The sequence below is a fragment of the Megalobrama amblycephala genome, linkage group LG19, assembly GCF_018812025.1.
Source record: "Megalobrama amblycephala isolate DHTTF-2021 linkage group LG19, ASM1881202v1, whole genome shotgun sequence".
NCBI classification, from domain to species: Eukaryota; Metazoa; Chordata; class Actinopteri; order Cypriniformes; family Xenocyprididae; genus Megalobrama; species Megalobrama amblycephala.
In genome coordinates, this window is record NC_063062.1 from 10,171,529 (window position 1) to 10,186,411 (window position 14,883).

Sequence of the window (14,883 nt, forward strand, 5' to 3'; positions counted from 1 at the left end):
GGCCAATCAGTGGGACGTAACGGCCTTATAATCCGTTTCCTGAGGGGTGCTAGGCGATTGAATCCTCCTCGCCCCCTCACCGTTCCCACTTGGGACCTCTCGTTGGTCCTCAGGGCCTTAAAGGGAGCCCCCTTTGAGCCAATGGGTTCAGCCGATCTCAGGCCCCTAACGCTAAAAACCGCTCTGCTGTTAGCACTGGCATCGGTTAAGCGCGTTGGCGATTTGCAGGCCCTCTCTGTGAGCCCTGCATGCCTTGAATTTGGGCCTGGAGACTCGAAGGTCGTTCTGAAACCTAGGCATGGCTACGTTCCTAAGGTGCTCTCAACCCCGTTTAGAGCTCAGGTCATCTCGCTTTCTGCTCTTCCTCCCTTGGCGGATGAACGAGAGCTAGAGCTACTCTGCCCAGTCAGGGCATTAAGGACCTATGTGGAGCGATCGCAGCCTTTCAGGCAGTCGGATCAGCTCTTTGTTTGTTTTGGTGGCCGCACCAAAGGGTCTCCGGTCTCAAAACAGCGCCTTTCCCGTTGGATAGTGGACGCTATTAACCTGTGCTACTCCTCACTAGGTGCAGACTGCCCCATAGGAGTCAGGGCCCACTCCACTAGAGGAATGGCTTCCTCGTGGGCTTGGTCCAACGGAGTTTCCATTCAAGACATCTGTGAGGCAGCCGGCTGGTCTTCGCCGTCCACTTTTGTCAGATTCTATCATCTCGATGTCCCGACCTTGCAAGCTCGGGTTCTTTCAGTGTGATTAAGCGGCCTCTGGCGAGTTCCGCCTCACACAACCCCAGGAATTATTTCCTTAAGTGTAACTAGGGTTCGATTAAGGCTTTGCCTTCTCGCTTGTCTTTTGGACCCACTCCCACGTGTCCAATATCAGGCTGTATCGTTCCCAGCCGTGGCACGGCGTGGTTGAATTCGTTCCCCATACGCAGTACGAGTGAAGTATCGAAAGGGAACGTACTCGGTTACTAAAGTAACCTCGGTTCCCTGAGATACGGAACGAGTACTGCGTCACTTGCCGTGCCACGAGGCTGCGGCTTCAGGGTCGTCGCTTCAGTCGATTACACTGAAATCCTATGGCGAAACGCCTGCTTATATAGCCCCTAACCCGCCCATTTCGGCGGGAATATTTGCGCGCTTTGTCGCCATAAGTTGCGCAGCTATGCCGCGCCGTCATTGGTTCAACAACTTGTCTATGAGTGAACCAATGACGATGCAGTTACACTGCGTTATTGAAAAAGGCTTCAGCAGCGGGGAAAAAGGGAGACCTTTCCCCATACGCAGTACTCGTTCCGTATCTCAGGGAACCGAGGTTACGTTAGTAACCGAGTACGTTTGCAAGCTACACCTGTGGTGGGTGTGTGATTGTAAATGTATTTTGTGATGAGTTTTGTTAGCATTCTGTGCCCATCATCCGTTATTTCCACCACTTTTCATTAAAACATGACGTTTTATTTCACATTTCTTTTCGTTTCGCGTTAGTCCGCAAACTTACCGCGCCTGATTTGGCTCAGGGCCAGCCCAGCCAGCTCACACGCGCTCAATCGTTCTCTTTCTATGAAACCTGTAAACCGCATTCCAACTCTATAGCGACAATAACTTTGTAGCGGTTGTCCAGAGCACTGCAATTATTTCTCATTTAAACTACTACAATCATTTTCATGTCTGTTCTCTGCGCGGCAATTATTTCTTCTGCGTGGCCGCGCACGCGCGCAGCTTAGAGGGAACATTGATTGGTAATCCAAGCCACTGGAGAGATGCGAGATATATAAAATTCAGTAAAAACACATAATTCACACGTTTCAATCAATTTTTTCCATCATACCTTTTGTTTTATCTAAGCACAGTATTTGAAAAATGACTGCCTGGCAACCAAGAATAAACCTCAAACACTGCAGGCATTTTACTTGGAAATGTTTTCAATCAATGCAGCCAAACTGTTTAATACTCTTTATGTTGTCAGTGCAGCACATTACATAAAACCCATCAAAAATGTGCGTTAAGGCAATTGCAGTAACACAATAGGAATTTATTTAATGATTTCATGCTTTCATTTTACAGAAATGTTTGATTATCCGTGTCCGACAACCTTGCAGAGTTACTGTCCTCCTTATAGCTCAATCACAAATGTTTAGGTGCTTTGACTTACAATGCTTTTTTAATCCCTAAAGGGGTCAACTATTTAAAGCTTTTATTAACTCCTCTTCTGTGATGTTCCTGAGGCAAATGCAGTATTATTTTATCTTAAAGTGACATATTTTTCTTTCAGGCTTAAGTTCTGCCGGGGAGACGCCTTTTGTTGCAAATTCAACCCTCATGCTGTCACATTAACGGTGTAATATTGAGGTACTGATAAATCTATGGTTTCACTGTATTGCTCTTGGGCTTAATCAGGTTGCAGTTTGAGACAGATCGAAGTGGAATTACTTTCATATGAAACTTGGGTGAACTTCTTGAGTAAAAAACAATCGATTGGTTCCCACTCACCTATTATCTTCTGCCTGCCTTTCTGAAGGTATTAACATCCATAATGATTTTTCTTGGGAATCAGATGGTGTGAGAGATCCTGAGCACGGCGGATCATTTGGGAATAGGATAAGAGAAGCCTCTCCGCCTCAGATTCACATCATCTGATTGTGTGGTTTGCTCCCTTATTTACGGAGACCGGCTGCCATGGAAACTCGAATCGATTGGGTGATGCTCTGTGCAGGGCCAGGAGTTATTATGGCATATTGGTTTTTCTGGACCATTCTGACACCTTTTAAAATGCACATTAGCTACGGTTTCCCACATATCTCGCCTGCCATATGGACTCACCTCAGCATTAGTTCCACTCCACTTTGAAGGGCAGTGCTGCTGTGGCCTCAGCTTTTCTCTACCTGCACTGAAAATGTGGAAATTGCTGGATCTGCAATAAAAATGTCTTTCCAGTACACTCTGTATATGTTTGTTTATCTAATGAATGTAAAGATCTGGCAATTTCTGATATACATAATTAAAAGCCCCTCATACTGGACATGTTAATAACCTGAGTGTGTTAACTGTAATGCCTAATGCAAGGTTTAGTATGACCTTTGCTCTGCTGTATGGAAAGATGAATAATAAAGAAAGACAACTGTAATGTTGTCCCTTATAAAGCAGAGTTTACTGCACCTGTAATCTTTTGCTATAAGAAACATTTATATGTTTCAAAGTGAGAAAAAAAACAAGCTCACAAGGCTTAAAAAGGGATTGATTTGATCATAACATTCAATGTAATACAAGACAAGTCATTTCAACAGCATCCAAAAATATTGGGCATTGAAAAAGTTTTTTTTGCAAAACATATCTGAAAATTTGAGAAAGAGGATTTTACAGATTATGTGCTGAATAAGTTTCATCACTCTGGTTTATTTGCAATTGAAGAGGTTAAGTGTATTAAAATTGCCTGCAGTCTCCATTTATCATGGAAAAATTAATTTCATTATACAAGAAAAGAATTTGCTAAGAGCTGTAAAAACTGTAAAAGCTGTTTCAGTTTAGCTTCCATTATGTCTTTCAAAAACCCTTGTCTGTAAAATACATTGTACTTGATCAAAATGATAGAGCCAAGTAATAACGTTGGTAAAATCTCTATGAAATGTGCATTACTTATTGAAAGACTGCTTCGCAGGTAGGGTGATTCAGAGTAACATTTATTAGAGTGACTGGCATTTTACCGAGCTTATGCTTTTTCAGAGATACTCAAATTTATTTCAAATGTTTTGTGAAGGGGGGAAAATGAAAAAGAAGGGAGAAAAAGAATTACTGAGGAAGTTTCAACCATTATCTATGAAGTGCACAAAACGAATCTCAACTGGTTTCGTATCAAGACCCAGACTTTACAAAGTGGTCAATCAATCAATCAATCAATCAATCGATGAGAATAATTTATGCAAAAACAAAAATAACGACTTTATTCAACAATTTATATTACAATTACAATTCAACAATTACCCTGTCAGTCTCATATGCAGTTGACGCAGTGAACGCAGTTCAGCGCTTCCGTGTTTATGCCCGAACGCCGGCTCAGTATTGGTCGATGCTGTTCACGTGAGCACCACAACGCATGCGTGTGATGCTGACGCAGTAGTCGGCCAATACTGAGCCGACTGAATGACAGTAATTGCGTTGCTTTCTATGGAGGATAAAAGAAACCTTGTATTTCATCAAAAATATCTTAATTTGTGTTCCAAAGATGAACGAAGGTTGACAGAAATTTCATTTTTGGGTGAACTAACCCTTTAAAGTATGTTTACAGTTGAATGGAAAGTAAACCTGCTGACACACACGATCCCAAACCTCGACATCATTTTGCATTTTCCTTTACTGCATATTAAGCTGTCAAAACCTACTTTTTACATTTTTTTTTTATACTTTATACTCTTTTTAAACAAAATATTTATAATTATAGAGCAAGACACTAGCTTAGATTACTTTTTGCATAATTTTTACTGACTGTAAAATATTAACGTGAGAAAGTAATACAAATCGAAATATGTGAAATCAAAATAAAATATAAACAAGTAAATAAAAATAAAAATCATGCTCTGGTGAATTTGTCGTGTGTTCCATTAGCTCTTTTAGTCCAAATGTGTTACAATTTGAAGAAATGTTGAAGGATTATCATATGTTTACTTCACATTTCTTTAGATAAAATGATAACTCATGTCAATTTTTCACTAAATTATGTTGATCTGACCAAACTCTCTCGAATGGTCTGTTCCATTCATCCGCAATACCAGAGGGCGCTCTTGAGCAGTCATGACCAACAAAGAAGATAGATACGATGGCTGCGTCCAAAAACGTTGGCTGCGTCCGAAAACCTAGGTAGCTGTCTTGCTGCCTTGCTGTCTTATAAGAGAATGACTTGTACGGCAGAGTTTGTGCATGAAGGTACCTCACGAAACTGATTTCGGACAGACTTCTGAGGCAGCGTAACAGTTTAATGATCTACAGCAATATAGCGTGAGCTTTGGTGAGAACTAAACAAATATTTAATTATTACAGTAGTAATTTCTCGATAGAAATGATATCAAAATTGAAATATGTTGGTCAAAATTGTACATTTATACACAAACTGAGCAGCAAACGCAACTTTCGGACGCCATCTTTATTTTTCTAGCTCAACTGTCACAGAATGGAAAGCACAGGATTGTGGGATATCAAAGGCAGCTAAGGATACATCCATGCTTCCTTCAAAAATCGATCTGAGGAAGGTATCTCATGAGACAGGAAGTGAAGCTAACATTGGATTCGGATGTGCCTTGATGCCTTACTTCCTTGAAATGTGTCCTCAAGGCAGCATTTTCCAGTTTTCGGACGTAATTATATAAGGGTAATTATATAAGTAGAATTACCCTTATAATAAGGGTAATTCTAATTTCTTATTTGTGCATCCTCGTTTCCTTTCCTCACTTCCTTTCTTTACATCTTAGCTCCACCCCTTTGGATGCGTGGGAAAGATAGGCCTGTGTATCCTCGCTCATGACTCAGGAAGCCTCCTCACTCATTCTTCGTCTCTTCATGGTGCAATTAGAGAATTATAGTATATGATCAGTTTCCAGGTCACGGGCTGGAAGACGGGGGAGCAAGGAAATGAGGAAGCATCAATTTGAGTATTGAGAAGCACCCTTAGGCAGCTGACTTGTTGCTTCGCTGCTCTATTAGGCAATATTTTTGCAGACAGCGTTTACACATGAATGTGTCTTTGGAAACTGATTTCAGACAGACTTCTGAGGCAGAGTAACAGTTTAATGATCTACAGCAAAATAAAGAGAGCTTTGGTGAGAACTAAGAGAATATTTAATTAGTACAATAGTAATTTCTAGCTAGAAATGGAAAACATTGGTCAAAAATGTACATTTACACACAAACTGACAACCAACCGCAACTTTCAGATGCCATCTTTATGTTTCAGCTCAAATGTCACAGAATGGAAAGCACAGAATTGTGGGATATCAAAGGCAGCGAAGGATACGTCTATGCTGCTTTTAAATATCGATCAGATGAAGGTATCTCAGGAGACAGGAAGTGATGCTAACATTGGATTCGGACGTGCCTTGATGCCTTCTTACTTTGGAATGCATCCTCCGAAGGTAGCATTTTTCAGCTTTCGGACACAGCCGACATGTCATACTGTATGACATATTCGGACAACGCCCTCCAAGTGCCATTTATGGGTAGCAGGATGTTTATATTCATACAGACAAATATGGACAACCTAGAGAAGTTTTGACTGGTGAAACAAAATACTGAAGCCAATAAAAAAATAAAAGCAAATAAATAGATAAATCAATATTCACACAGCAGCAGAATATGGTTGTCAGTCCTGTATTAGAGTCCTTAATACATTCACAGACAGTACAGTTAATTACGGGAGTGACAACTGCATTCTATAACCGAACTCAAGCCCGTACATTTTCAGGACTCACTTTTTGGAAAACCCGCACTATGTGAACGGAACAGGACTGGACAACAAATTGTCTGTCACATCATACAGTATGAGAGAGGCGCTATGCCACAGGGTTCGTGTGTGTGGTTTCACTTTCGGTAACTTACTGCGCCAGAGATATGAGCTGTGTGTCATCTGAAGGTTTTAGATCCGTCACTGTGCTCCACCGGAGCGGCTCCCGTCAGTTTTGTGTTCTATGCGTGACTCAAATGCCGCGTCATGCGCGAGACACTGCAAAGGACGTGAGACGCCAGTGCAGCGGTTAAATGCGTCCAGCTGGCGCACGTTTACATCGAAGCTTCTGTCGGTTAATGAAGATTTGACGGATGAACTCGTGGCTCAATTGGACTCTTGTCGTGTCAAAAAGTGATAAGACTTTTAAGATTTATGGACATCGCCATCTTTGATAATACTATGGTCACTGTCGCTATGGTTACTGGTAAGAGAATAAGGGTTTGACTCTCACTGCATGTTCAAACAGACAGTATTCGAGACACTACTGTAAGTTGCTTGTGTGAACGGGACATTTTGAGACTCACACCTATAAGTAAATGTGGTTGTCAATCCGAAAAATTGTGTGACTCTATTGACTCCATAAGATCAGGAAAATAAGTTTTGAAGTTTACCTTTTGTAATTGTGTTGGTTTTCGAAATGGCATGCAACTAATACATGTTTTATTTTTTAAACTTTTGATTTCTAACCTTTGATGTCAAAACCAGAGAGCAGAAAAGTATATTCTCCTTTTTAAAATATGTGCTTACAACATAAAATGGAATATTGAAAAAATATTTATGTTGTTATCCTAAGTTTTCAGAATTATATGGTTAGTTGCGTTATTTAAATTTATTGTAGTATTTTTTTCACTGTCCTCCAAACATACCAGCAACCCAATATGCAACCTATCAAAAACTATCAAAAATCTGAAATTTATCAGCAATTGTGTTGCAAAATCCTTGACACACATTCCTAGTGAATCCTTACAGCATCACTTCAAGACTTAGAGGGAAAACACAGCAATTGCGATGCCTCAAGGAAATATATGTTGCAATGTGTGTATAATTTATATTTGATTATGTTTGCCATTCTATTTTTAACTTGTGCAACAACCAGAATCATTTCAAGAGAAAATAATATACTGTGTTTTTTCACAAAATACTAAAAGCTAGAAATGGAAAATCCACACAAATAGCCTGCACTGTAAATTCATTATGAATGTATTAACATGACACAAAGCATATGAATAAACAAATAAATAATGCATGAGGCAGCTACTGCTTTGGGCCATGGTTAGATGGAATCCAATGACATCTGTGATCATTTCAAGACTCTAAAATTACTCTATATACTTTATCACACAAACTAATGTTTATTTCCACAACAGTGAAGAATATCTGAATAGCATGGCTTGTTTGAACTTGTATACCCACAAAACTGCTGAACATATAAGGCAGAGAATATTCAGTTGGATCCATGGTTAATACTGTGTGTCCAGCCAGTGTGTATTTGGAATAGTATTTAAAAAGTATGTGTTTTACTTTACAATCTCTGGATCTCCAATGATGAAATGGCATTCATTTTTGTCAACTCAGCACTTGAGTCAAAGTATATTTAGGTACAATATACAAGGCAAACAGTTCTAATGATAAATGTAAAAAAATATATGTCATTTTACAATATAGATACAGTACCATGTGACAAACAGTGTGGGAGAAATACAACATAACTCTACATCATAACACATTCTCTTCACCTATGCAGCACAATACGCGAGATGTCCATTGTTGCAATGTAGTATTAGTACAGTTAAATTACAAATCAAGTACAGTACAATGCCAGTCAAGTTCAGAGTAGACACTTGGAAACAAGTCAAAGCCTAAAACCGACAGGCGTACTAACACGGCGGCATTCTTTCTTAGCTCATGCATGAACAATTATGTATTCAGTTGTTTTATTAGGAAGACAAAACCTTCCAATATTTTCATTTGTAACATTTTATTACACACCCAGCCCTAAAATTTAGCTGGCTGTTTAAAAAAAGGACCTGTGCTTTGCTCACAAGAAAGCATTACAAAACTATTGAAAACATACTGTGACATTAAATAGCCATAGAAGTCTGAAATGCATCCAAAAGACCATTCACAAATACAATTGGGCAAGAGGTATTCACTTTCCAATAAACGGAGTGAAAAACTGACAAGGAAACAATGCAATTCTGACCTGGGATGAAAATAAATGTATACAGCAATTTAACACATTTCTAGCCTGAGAAATAGTGCTAGTAATGGCTTCTTGATAATCATGGCAAAGTTAATTTTTGACATATGTTGGTGCAAAGCACTTCTTAACGTCAATTTTGGACTGTATCTTGGGTGTTGGCAAAGACCACTGCAAAAATCATGCAAATTACAGAGTCTTTTTTTGATGTGAAAAAAATGGCGTGTCTTCAAATAAAGTAAGATAAACACATTCTGCAACATTACAGAGTCATGTAAACAGTTGTCTTATTATTGCATTTTTTTGTGACATGTTCAGTGTAGCGGCGTAATTAGATGGTTGTGACGTCTCTCAAAACATCTTATGACAAAGTCATTTGAGTAAACAAAAAGTAATGGTCTATAGTGCATATAGACTCACACAATGACACAAAACTGCATTTAGATGCTGCGTCCAACAATTCCAGCCAGGGGTTTGCTATGAGAACAGCCTTCACTGGGGTGGTTGTTGCTGGTGTAATTTTATGGGGGAATGAGCCAAACAAAATCCAATTTACCCTGGTAAAATTGCGCTGAGCAAAAGATAGGAGGAAAATACTGAAAAGGGGAAGGAGGTTTACTTCATTTGTCACTGTACTGTCCAATCACAACACTTCAGAAGATGGGCGAATACCCACACTGTTCCAGTCCATGCCTCTGAAGAAATGCACAAACAAACCAAAACTATACCAAGGAGACTATTTTGGCCTAAAGTTGATTGAATAACATTTCTGTTATCATTCAGTGGGGAGATAGTATGAAATGTTGCTGAGTAGATTCATGCCACAATACATTGTATATTCAAGGCAATATTGACCCTGTGTTGGCTGAAAGGAGAGAGGGATAAGCATATTTTTTTTTTGATGTATTGAAGAAAAAAAAAAATTCATTTCGGTAAAGCGAAATGAAATGCTGACAGTTCAGCTTCAATCAACTTTTTCAATGGCTACAATAGGATAATGTGTCTGATAAAATATGGGAAAGAGCTACACTGCAGAAAATCACTTCCTTAAACTGTATTTTTGTCTTGTTTTCCAGTTAAAATGTATAAACATTCTTTTAAACAGGACACGTTTACTAAAAACACAATGATGCAAGGTACTAAGAACATCTTTCTTACTCCACTGTCAAATTTTTTTTTTTCTTATTTTAAGCATAAACCTCACCATACCTTAATAGATTTATGATTTAAGTAAGAAAAAGTTAATTAAAAAATATATTGATTTTTGTTTCTCACATAAATTATTCTGATTTTAAAGATGCTTAGGAATCTTCACTGGAAAATAAGGCAAAAAACAACTGAGACAAAGCTTTTTGACATTATGGAGTAAAAATGGAAAAAGGGAGTACGCCTCCCACTGATGTGTGAAATCTTGTACTGCCTTTAAATTTTCCTTTAAATTAGTCTGATAAATAAATAAAGATTTCTCAGGTGAGAGTGAATAAATAATAAATAAATAGATAAATAAACAGATACTTGTGCCTTGAGCTATGGTTCAAAAATGTTCTCATTGACTGGCACCTTGTGTAGTCCAGAGGCTTATGCTTCTAATGATAAGCCATTCCTTCTGACTTGCCGTCACCACAACGCGAACACACTCAATATCAAACGCTATCTTGTGGTCCACATCATAAACCTCAATGTTTCCATTTTTAAACTCCCCTAAAGTTATATAGGAGGAGCACTGCCTTCCCTTTTTGGTTCCTATTGATTTCTCTCCCACTTCCAGAGCTCCATGATGCAAAATATCATTCTGGCGATCATCTGTTCCCGTGATGATCTTGATTTTACTGATTTTTGTTGCCTTGTTGAACACTATAACATAAAAGTCCCCAGTGGATGGGGCCTTGCCCCAAAAGTACTCGTCCACGCTACTGTAAGCTTTGGCAGCATCATAGCTCTCAAACACATTTATGTTTGTGTACAAACTGGCAGGTGGGTTGTCTGGGATATCAAGGGAGTCTTCCTCAAAGTCATCATCCTTAAGTTTGTTTTCTGCACCCTTATAAGAGGAATAGTAACCCATGTGTTGGAAAAGGGAAGGCTTGAAGCGAATCGCATCTTTCTGGGCCAGCAGGCCTCGGAAATGAATAAGAAGCCAATCGCAAGGCATCTCCTGATAGAACATGAGCAGGAAATGGGCAAGTCTGGGAAGGTCTCGTGAGTGGTACAGCTTCCCAATGTAGCCCAATTTAGAGAATTCCAGCATCACCCAGTACGATCCCTCCCTAGATGACACCACTTTCTTCAAGGCAGTGAGGAAGTTTCTGGAGCAGCGCACATCATCCTCCAACATCATGTAGAAGTCTGACAGGTTGGTGCAGAAGTTGAGCAGAAACGCGTAATCTACATTCTGTTTGGAACGGAATCGTACTCTATCCTCTGGATCATTATAATTTCTCTTCAGCCCATCCAGGGACGGGTAGTACTCCTCAGGTGCATGGATAACTAGCAGCCGTCCTGCAATGATATGGTGGCCGAATTTCCTTGAGATTTCTTGAACTAGGCTCTCGCACCATGCCAGGTCGAAATCTGCCAAGTGGACAACCACAACGATCTCCTTGAGCTCCTCGTAACTTGATTGGTCAAAAATGGACTTGATGGTCTCCAAAAGGTAGTTTCCTCGTTTTCTTTTCACAGATGACAATCCAATAGTGAGATACTCTATAAAATAACATGAAAAATCATGGAGTAAGTGAATCAAAATTCTGAATGTATGCTTTGAATGGCATTTGTTACTTTGTATAAAGTGAATACTATAGTATAATCTGTTAAGATATGTGAAAGAACTACACTGCAAAAAAGTTCTTAAAGGGATAATTCTTTAAGAAATATATCTTTGATTGTGTTCGTCTGAAAGAAGATAGTCATGTACACCTAGGATGGCTTGAGGTCGAGTAAATCATGGGATCATTTTCATTTTTGGGTGAACTATCCCTTTAATCAATATGTTTTCCAGAAAAACAAGATATATTTACTTGAAGCAAAATTATTGAGTTGATAAAATATTGATAAAATTGAGTTGATAAAATATTGAGTTGTTATCTCAAATTAAGTTCTTACCTCACTGGCAAATCATTTTTACTTATTTTAGGAATAACCCTCACTAGACCTTATTAGATTTATGCTTAAAGGATTAGTTCACCCAAAAATGAAAATTATTCCATAATTTACTCACCCTCAAGCCATCCTAGGTGTATTTGACTTTCTTCTTTCAGTCAAACACAATTGGAGTTATATTAAACAATATCCTGGCTCTTTTAAACTTTATAATGGAAGTGAGTGGTACCCTAGATTTTGAAGCCCAAAAAAGCACATCCATCCATCATAAAAGTAATCCATACAGCTCCGCGTTAATAAAAGCCTTCTGAAGTGAATCAATGTGTTTTTTCTAAGAAAAATATCCATATTTTTAACTTTATAATCACTGGCTTCAGGTAATGACCGTACGCGACGGAAGAGTGACCTCTGACCCGACCGTATTGACGAACGCGGAACGCAAATCAAAACACTGGTTACGAATTAGAAGTCTAAAACGAGAATTTTTTTAAAGAGAAATTTCTGAGGATTTCGATATAAGAGAAGAGGAGCTTGAGTTGGATAAATATGGATATTTTTCTAACAAAAATGCATTGCTTAGCTTCAGAAGGCCTTTATTAACCCCCTGGAGGCGTATAGATTACTTTTATGATGGATAGATGTGTTTTTTAGGCTTCAAGGGTACCATTCACTCCCATTATAAAGCTTGGAAGAGCAAGGATATTTTTTAAAAAGCTTTGATTGTGTTTATAGTGTGCAATATAACGTGTTCATGTTTCGTGTGTAAAAAAACACAGTATTTTTCACATAATTTACTTATCTGTATACCGCTGTTTCCACTGTCATAAAAACGGGCTGATGACTTCCTTGTTCTATGAAGTCCCTCCTTCAGAAATACGTAACGAGTTCTGATTGTGCCAGCGGTTCCTGTGTTGTGATTCAACAGCTCTAAGCGCACCGTGCCCGGAAAAGTCACGCCTCTTACCATAACGTGGAGATGCATGCGCTCAGTGTTATTGTAAACATGTCTTTAATTTTACCCTATCAATTTGAGCCGGAATCAGACTCGGTGATTGGACTGCGGGATGAAAATAACAGCGTTTCGACGACATGGCGACAAACACACTCTACAAACGCAACTCTTGTGTATTCCTGTGGGCGGAGGTTAGTCAAAAAACTGTTTTAGTGACGTCATTAAAGAAGGAAGTAGAGGGATTATCCAAACTGGCCTTGATGAGGCGACTTCTGTTAAATAAAATATCTCGCTTGGCATTGAACTTTGAGCTTTAAAATTTTACAGATTTTATTTATACTCTAACACAACATTACACACTAACTAAAGTTTGAACATGGGATCACGAAGAACGGGACCTTTAATATAACTCCAATTGTGTTTGGCTGAAAGAAGCAAGTCATATACACCTAGGATGGCTTGAGTGTGAGTAAATTATGGGATCATTTTAAATTTTTGGGTGAACTTGATCAAATTTGCTAATTGGCATTTTCTAAAAAGAATCGATTAAAGGATGTGTAGAATTGGGATTGAGGTAGGCTCTCTCTCTCTCTCTCTGTCTCTCTCTCTATATATATATATATATATATATATACACACATTATTTACTTATTTGTTTAGAAATCTTTTCCACCGGTTTATACTGCCAATACTAAGTGTACAAAGGAAAGCAGTCTTACTCTTTCGAGGTAAAGGTGTTCCAGCAAGGTAGCGATAAGTCACATTGATTGTTCCAGAAAAATTGGTGATATCTTTAAAGTTATGAACATATCGCTCCGAGTTCAGCGGATGCATTGAGGTTTCTCGCAACTGACGTTTATCTTCCTCCTGAAACACATGACATCCAAGACAGACAAGTCTGTAAGTCCATGTTTGTCACAGCATTCGCTATGTGCCTTAAGGCTAGAATGAGTCTCCAAGACAGGATTATATGTACATGTGATGCTAAGACATCTTTTGCATCTTTTAAGTGAAAGCGCTGCAGGTCATTATTTTTAGATTTGGTAATATGCTTGCACACTCTTGTATAATCTCATTAAATTGTAAATGATGGCCTTTGAAAAATTAATTGTACACACAATATTACTCGCTCAACTTTTAGAATCTAGTATTAAATTACAGCATTGTTGCTATACTTCAATGTCTCTTTACCACACATGAACTGTTCACACTTTACTAAATCTTTGCTGGCTGTGATGGTGTTTGTATTTCAATTAAATGGGGGTTATTTAGAAAAGTGACTTAGTCAAAATGGGTACAACTTCTGAATAATTCAACAGACAAACACACGACATGTTATGATCACAAAGTTTTGATCATAAAGTTGGCCTCATGAATAATAAATGTGTCTCTTGCATTTGGACTGCCTCTACATCATGAAATTTTAAATAGGCTGCATCGTGAGCTCTGATAATTATACATGCACAACACAGCACCGGCAGCCTTACACGCAACATTTGGTAATTAAAGCATATAAACAAAATAACTTTTCAGCAAGGAGATAATTAATGCTAAATCACATGCAGCAACAGTAGTCAAGTTGTTGTGAAGCCCACTATTGTCTTGTTATCTGCTCCACTGATGTTGTAAATAAATTGACCTCTGTAATTTACCTGCTGGATTTCAACAGGTAAACAAGCTCACCAGCACATAGCCATCCTCGATGTAGAGGTTTATGAAGAGCAGGAAGGTAATGAGAGCCACCAGAAAAGGAATGGTGGAACGTTTCCGGAAACACCTCATCTTGTCCAGGAACTTTAACACCAGTCTCATGATGGAAATACTACTGGTGTGATCTGAGAGAAAACAAAGAGAAAGTACTGCATCAGGATGTATTATTGATATGCTAAATTTGATAGATGAAGATCAGGAGGTGGAGCACGGAATACATACTGTTAATTTATTTCGCTTTTTGAAGCTTAATAGTCATAATCGTCTTATACAAAGCATAAATAAAACATGTACCAAAAAATGAAAACCACTGGGTTAAAAGCAGTGATGTCAGGGTTTCACCTTTCAAATCTGAACTGAGAATTCATTTTAAATTCCATTTAAACTCCTAAATGTGAACTGAATCTGAATTGAGGATGCATAATTGCAATGT

General features: G+C 38.6%; 1 protein-coding gene across 5 annotated transcripts in view; it reads right to left on the minus strand.

The window, feature by feature from the left end:
* Positions 1 to 8,045: 8,045 nt before the first annotated feature.
* mgat4c (mgat4 family member C) overlaps positions 8,046 to 14,883 on the minus strand; it is a 137,425-nt gene continuing 130,587 nt past the window's right edge. For all 5 annotated transcript variants that reach the window (XM_048169064.1, XM_048169065.1, XM_048169068.1 and 2 more), the window contains 3 exons: positions 14,424 to 14,575; positions 13,460 to 13,607; positions 8,046 to 11,392 (listed from right to left, as the gene is read on the minus strand). In XM_048169064.1, the coding sequence (XP_048025021.1) occupies positions 10,236 to 11,392; positions 13,460 to 13,607; positions 14,424 to 14,552 (1,434 nt within the window). In that variant the 5' untranslated portion in view covers positions 14,553 to 14,575 and the 3' untranslated portion in view covers positions 8,046 to 10,235. The remainder of the gene's footprint in view (positions 11,393 to 13,459; positions 13,608 to 14,423; positions 14,576 to 14,883) is intronic.